General features: G+C 43.2%; 2 protein-coding genes across 2 annotated transcripts; both read right to left on the bottom strand.

Annotated features, from left to right (window-relative positions):
• Positions 1-1,821: 1,821 nt before the first annotated feature.
• Positions 1,822-2,789, bottom strand: LOC131219215 (anthocyanidin 3-O-glucosyltransferase 5-like). The gene has a single exon (XM_058214231.1). The coding sequence runs from the start codon at positions 2,776-2,778 to the stop codon at positions 1,942-1,944; it is 837 nt and encodes a 278-aa protein (XP_058070214.1). The 5' UTR covers positions 2,779-2,789; the 3' UTR covers positions 1,822-1,941.
• A 22-nt stretch (positions 2,790-2,811) lies between these two features.
• LOC131218121 (anthocyanidin 3-O-glucosyltransferase 5-like) lies at positions 2,812-3,384 on the bottom strand. Its single transcript, XM_058212802.1, has one exon. The coding sequence runs from the start codon at positions 3,382-3,384 to the stop codon at positions 2,812-2,814; it is 573 nt and encodes a 190-aa protein (XP_058068785.1).
• Positions 3,385-6,878: the final 3,494 nt, after the last annotated feature.

Here is a 6,878-nt window from a genome sequence, read left to right as displayed (position 1 = left end):
TCTTGCGTTTATCAATTGGTCAACATCAACACCAACATTGTCAGCACCGCTGCATTAAATCCAGTGTTGATCTCGCCCAGCCAAAGCATAGGAGTGTGGATGTGGCCCAGCCAAAGCATAGGATTCCGATTCGATTTTTTATATATCAGGATCCATGTCAGAGGGAAGAGAGATGAATGACATAAGCAGACAAGATGCGAAATGCCAATCCCTCTCTCCATCATTGTCCACTTTAGTGAACGGAATCTTTCCGTATGTATGGTAAGATCCATGGCAAAGAGAATAAATGATTGAGAGAGGTTAAGAAGAATAGATTTCCATAAGTTTTATTAATAAATCACTAATGCATCAAAATGACATGGTGTCCTATAAGAGCACCCAATGCAATACATGCACTTACACTCTCGAACGAAAACCAACACACGAATATGGTATGAGGTTTGGATATTCATGTATGTCTTGCATGCAGGGTAGAAAGATTTATTATTACTATTATTATTATATTTTTCTAATTTTTGCAGAAAGCAAGAAAGATGACTCCCTTATTACTAATCATCACAAAATCCAAGAGGAATATAACAACCAAAGAGCCTTACTCCTTGTAAAAAAAAAAAGAAGAGGAAGAAAGAGCCCACGTCCAGGCCAAAAGGTTGTTAAAGGAGAAACACGAACTTGCTTACAGGGATGGGGTGGGAAGCAGAAGGGCATTGACTAATTTCAGTAGATTTTTGTAATGCTTAAAGCAACATCAGTCTGACACCCCTAGAGGGAGATAAAGGCATGCACTCCATGGACACAGTCCATCTCCCAGTGAAGAAATAAACTTGCACAAAGAAAGTTATTGGAATGGTGTTGATCCATTGGCTATCTTTACCAATGAGGCTACTTCCTTTTGTAAGTTCCTCCTACACTGCCATGTCCCAATACATATAGGCTAAAACCATTCTTAGAAAACAGCAGAAAATGGGATGAGCATTGGCTTATTTAAAATGAAGGAGCAATTGGTCACTCCACACATGTGTGATCACAGGTTCCAACATCAGAGAGAGAGAGAGAGAGGCAGGCCATCTTAACTCGAGGAAGCACGAAAATACTTCGTATACTAAGGTGAAGGATGGATCGGCTCGGACGTATTACTACTGCTCTGAGGTCATCCTCACAAGATTGCAATAAGATCGGGTCGGCGTTATAGTTCTACCAGAGCCCTTGGGTCGGACATTTTCCTCTGCTCGGACTTTACCTGCCCAATGCTTTATTCATTGATGCCGAAGTTAACCTGATGCGGCTTGGTTCGGATTTACCCATAACAATTATTATTTTGAGAAAGCAAGAAAGATGACTCTCTTATTACTAATCAGCACAAAATCCAAAAGGAATACAGCAACAAAAGATCCCAACTCCTTGTAAATAAATAAGTAAAGAAAAGAAGAAGAAGAAGAAGAAAGAGCCAACATCCAGGCCAAAAGGTTGTTAAAGAGAAACACAAGCTTGCTTACAGGGATAGGGTGGGAAGCAGAGTTCAGAAGGGCATTGACTAATTTCAGAAGATTTTTGTAATGCTTAAAGCAACATCAGTCTAACACCCGTAGAGGGAGATAAAGGCATGCACTCCAGGGACACAGAGTCCATCTCCCAGTGAAGAAATAAACTTGCACAAAGAAAGTTACTGGAATGGTGTTGATACGTTGGCTTTCTTTACAAATGAGGCTACTTCATTTTGCTAAGTTCCTCCAGACGCTGCCATGTCCCAACACATATTGGCTAAAACTATTCTTAGAAAACAGAAGAAAATGAGATGAGCATTGGCTTATTTATATCACAGGTGCCAACATCAGAGAGAGAGAGAGAGAGAGAGAGAGAGAGAGAGAGAGAGAAGCCGTCTTAACTCAAGGAGGAAACACCAAAGCACTTCCTAAACTAAAGTGGGTATTCATAAAATAGCTACTCTACATTTCCCTTTGGCTTTTGGAGACTGATTTTCCATTCATTGACAACATGAGAAAGCGAATTATACGAGGAACCTCCCTCATCCAAACCTCTCAAGACGCTGTCCCTCACCTCCTTCACCCTGCCCCTCAAGGCCTTTCCATCTTCGCCGTCCATCACCAATCTCACCACCCTCTCAATTTCATCTCGTCCCACTCCTTCCTTCTCCACAGAGACCAGCGGCCCAACTGCAACCTTGAGCTCCTCTGTCAATGTCGATGCATTCATCTTCTGCTCGGCAAAGAGCGGCCAGGCGATCATGGGCACACCATAAAGAATGCTCTCTAGCGTCGAATTCCACCCGCAATGCGTCATAAATCCACCCGTCGCCTTGTGGCTCAAGATGTCTTTCTGCGGTCCCCATGACGAAACCACCAAGCCAATTCCCTCTGTCCTTGTTAGAAACCCATCTGGCAAGTACTCCGATGGCTGCTCGCATCGCCCGCCGGATGTGAAGTAAGTTCCCGATTTCTCATTTCTGCTAGGTGGACGGACCACCCAAAGGAATGGTTGCCGACTCAACTCCAACCCCCACGCCAGCTCAGTAATCTGCTCAGCTGATAGTGTCCCGCCACTCCCAAACGACACATATATGACTGATTCATCCGGTTGCCGGTCCAACCATGTCAAACACTCTTTTCCTGAAAGCAGTGGAGCTTCTGATTGTATTATCGGGCCCACTGGATGAACGGATGGTGTTGGGATTTTCCTTAGCACTGGGTCCTCTCTCAAGGCCTTGATCGTTCTTGGCTCAAGATCTTCGCATGTGTTAACTAGAATTCCCTGAGCCATTGTGTATCGGCGTGCTTGGTGTAACACCCATCGCTACCGATCGTTCTTCCGGTCCAGTAACGGGTCGACCAAGTTCTCAATCTGGATAGGCTTGCAGCCAGGAATCCGCACCGGTTCTTGGAGATGGACGTACTCTCCTGTAACCTCCACGTCGAGCGTTGGCAAATACATCAGGAGCGTTAGCAGCATTGCCGTCGATGTGAAGAACACGTACTTAGGCATGTTTAGCTCATCTGCGATCGGGAACGTGTCGGTGCCGAAGATGTCGACAAGGAGGACGGTGGGCCGCGCCAGCTCTGCTAGTACGGAACGAAGGGCGGGGACTGATTCTCTAACGATGATAGACATTCGGGTTTCTATTGCAGCGTCGGGAGGGATCAGTCCAGAGACGTCGGTCGGTGGGAGGTGGATGATGTTAAGGTTTTGGGGAAGATTTGTGGAGCGGAGGAGATGGGTTTGGGCAGCTGAGGCATCGGTTGTTAGGACGAAGAAGCTGACGTGGAAGCCGTAGAGAGTAACTAAACGTTTACCGAACTCTGGGAGGGGTATGATGTGGCCCATGCCGGGGCTGGGGAGGATTGCCACATGGTGCTTTGGGCTGTCCATTGACGAGAAAAAGATTGAAAGTAGCCGGAAAAATAATGAAGGAGATGCTACCTAAAGACCAGGAGAAGAAAGAAGGCTACCAAAAGCCCGGAAATAGAAGATAATATTGTAGTGGTTGGTAGACAAGCACTCTCCATTTTGCGGAGATTTCACTGATCAGATGCGTTCTAGTGCCTGGGGCCCACCCATGATGGAATCCAAATGTGGGACCTACAACTATTTATACGCCAGGTTAACCGGAAACGGATTGGCAACTCACCCTGCCCCTAGCCAAGGGCTAGTGGTCGGTGCTCTGTGGCCCCACCATGATGTATTAGTTTCATCCATGCCATCGACCCATTCTTCCATATCATTTTATGGTATGAGTCCAAAAATGAGGTTGATAATTCTCAAGTGTACTGCAAAATGTTGATTAAACGGCCACCATTAAAAACTTCTCAGGAGCCACGAAAGTTTTGTACCAAGCTAATATATATTTTTTCCCTTCATCCAAATTTCTGTGACTTAATCAACAAGTTAGATGTCAAATAACTATACGGTGGGCCTTTGGATGATTTTAATGGTGGATATTCAATCACTATTGTTTTCCTGTGGTGTGGTCCACCTGAGATTTATATCCCTCTCATTCTTGGGTTTAAGGCTAAAATGATCCGTAAAAATGGATGAAGGGAACGGATGAAACACATATATCATGGTGGGCCCACAAAGCACCGACCATCGGCCACCAGGCTGGTGGCATCCGTTTCCAGGTTAACCATGTCGAAAACGGATTGGCTACTCCCCCGCCACCAGCCAATTACTGGTGGTCGGTGCTCCGTGGGCCCCACCACGATGTTATGTATTTCATCTCTGCCGTCTATATATTTTTTAGATCAGTTTTCTCAAGCAGACCACATTATAGGAAACCGTGTTGAATGAACATGGACCATTAAAAACTTTTTGAGGGCCATAGAAGTTTTGGATCAAGATGATCTTTGTTTTTTCCCTTCATCTAGGTCAGTATGACATAATTAATAGATTGGATGTCAAATAAACAGTATAGTAGGCCTTGTGAGGATTTTAATGGTGGATATCTAATCACTATTGTTTTCCTATGGTGTGGTAGACCTGAGATTGATATCCATCTCAATTTTAGGATCAGGATCTAAAATGATCCGTAAAAATGGATGAACAAAATCGATGAAACACATACATCATGGTGGGCGCACAGAGCACCACTAACAGCCACCGGGCTGATGGCAGGGGAGTAGGCAATCCGTTTTCAGGTTAACCATATCGGAGTCCAAATCGCCCATAATGTTATAAGTGGGTTGCTTCCGCACAGAAGTCTTGGACTCCGATTCCTGCGATCGGAAAGTAGTGGGGCCCACCATCATGTTTGTGAGAAATCCATCCTCTCCATCTGTTTTGGAAGCATATGTCAAGACACAAGTAAAAAAAAGTGAGTCAGATCCAAAGCCAAAGTCAGCCACACAAACAGGAAAAGTGGGGAGGGAAATGCCAACCAGTGATACCTTCCCAAGGTCCATCGTTATGTTTATTTGTCATCCAAGCCGTTCATAAGGTTGATCCAGAGCTCCTGCTGCGTCACTAATTTTTCAACGCTGCGTTCAATCCCCGCTTTTTCTAGTATGTGGATCTGTCTCGGTTTTAGGCTTATGACCAAACATGAGTTGGCAAAACAGATAGACAGGTAGATTTCTCACAAACATTATGGTGGGGCCTGCTTAGCCTACGACCTTATGTATCAGGGGAAACTGCGCTCAAAACGTTTTCCTTCGTCGAACATGATGTAGCCTTGGATCACCAGGGAAGTTGGGACCCTGACAGTGACGTTTGTCCCTTAAATTCACACCTTCCAACCCTTTTGAAAGCTCATTTGCCTGCGTGATCCCAAGAATGAATGAAGGTGACTCAAAAATTAAGTAGACCAGACCCACGGTACAGTCGTGATTGAATCCCATTATTAAAAACTTTATGAATTCCACTGGAATGTTTATTTGCAATCCAACCAGGTAATAATGTAACAAACACTTAAATGAAGAGACCACACAAATATAATCTTGATCTAAAGCTTTAAAGCTTTTGTGGCCCACAAGAAGTTTTTAATAGTCAATTCCCATTGTTTCCTTATACTATAGTCCATCTAGAATTTGAAATTGCTGCATTTTTGTCGTGCCGTATTAGGATGTACGGGTAGGATTTGGAATTGTTTCATTTTTTAGCTCATGTCATGAAATGAGCTTTCAATATGGACAGATGGTGTGGGTGTAGTCAAATACATCATAGTTGGTCACAAAATCTAGGGTTTGATGTAGGATGGGGATCAAGCACTTTCCTAATGCACATGAATGGGAAGAAGCCCAAGGAGAAATTGACAAAATTCAACATAGTTCAACCGATCAATAGATCTAGTCGGCAAGTCAAAATTCTACCAAAAACTCCAAATTGCTTGCTAGCTTATTTTTGCCGGTTTAGACAAGTCGACAAATCTTTCGACGGCTCGAAATACCGTTTAACATGTCGATAGGTTTAAATTCACAGAAATTTCAGTTTTAGTCTCTTAACTTTTTGGAGCCTCATTTTGATAGGTCTACTCGATAGGTTGACGAACATGGAAATTTGCACATTTTTCAAAATTTCTTTCTATTTTAATTAGAACTCTTTGATTAGATTTTTTACGGTTTGTTTGGGATTATTTAAGGAGGCTAAACTTTTTTTTTTTTTTAATTATTCAATTGATAAAATTTTCAGAAGTTAATTTATTTCTCTCGTGGATTCGAGAAATCTCTCTTGTGGAATCAAGAGGACCTTGTGGATTAAATGCATTTATTGATCGAGGAATATGGTGATCAACCTCATCACATCCTTCCTTGTGTCAGTTGGTATCAGAGAGAGGTTTTTTCTTCGAATTGATGACTTTTAACAACGGGTCGGGCATAATACAATGGATACTGCTCCATGGAATAATCATATAATAACGGCGATGTTTGAAGCTTTCCATCGAGAGAATCGGCAAGCCATGTAAGGATTGCAAGCAGCAATCAACCGTTTGATGAAAGCCTTCAGATAGATCTATGTTTGTAATAATAAGAAATATGAGATCGACGATGGAGCTTGCAGTCATCATGTTCATAGTGATGATCTACCCCTGGTAGGCGCTAGAATTCACAATCGTGCTAATCACAGGACTATCCCGTCAATGAATCATAGAATCACACTAGAAGATGGTGGATCTAGCAACGAGGAGATCGATGACACGATCCTCTAACATCCTATACAAGGCAGCGATCGAGTAGGTCGAATGGATCAAGAATTTAGGATGAAAGTCGATCTACCTTCAACGGCCAACGCCATATCGAGGACTTCCTTGATTGGTTGCTTGAACTAGAACGTTTCTTTGAATATATGGACATTGTTGAAGAGGAGAAAGTTAAACTTGTGGCCTACAAGTTAAAGGGTTGAGCTTCAGCTTGGTGGGAACAACTTCAACT

This window comes from Magnolia sinica, chromosome 11 (genome assembly GCF_029962835.1).
Source record: "Magnolia sinica isolate HGM2019 chromosome 11, MsV1, whole genome shotgun sequence".
Classification (NCBI taxonomy): domain Eukaryota; kingdom Viridiplantae; phylum Streptophyta; class Magnoliopsida; order Magnoliales; family Magnoliaceae; genus Magnolia; species Magnolia sinica.
This window is presented reverse-complemented; position numbering and strand designations above follow the sequence as displayed.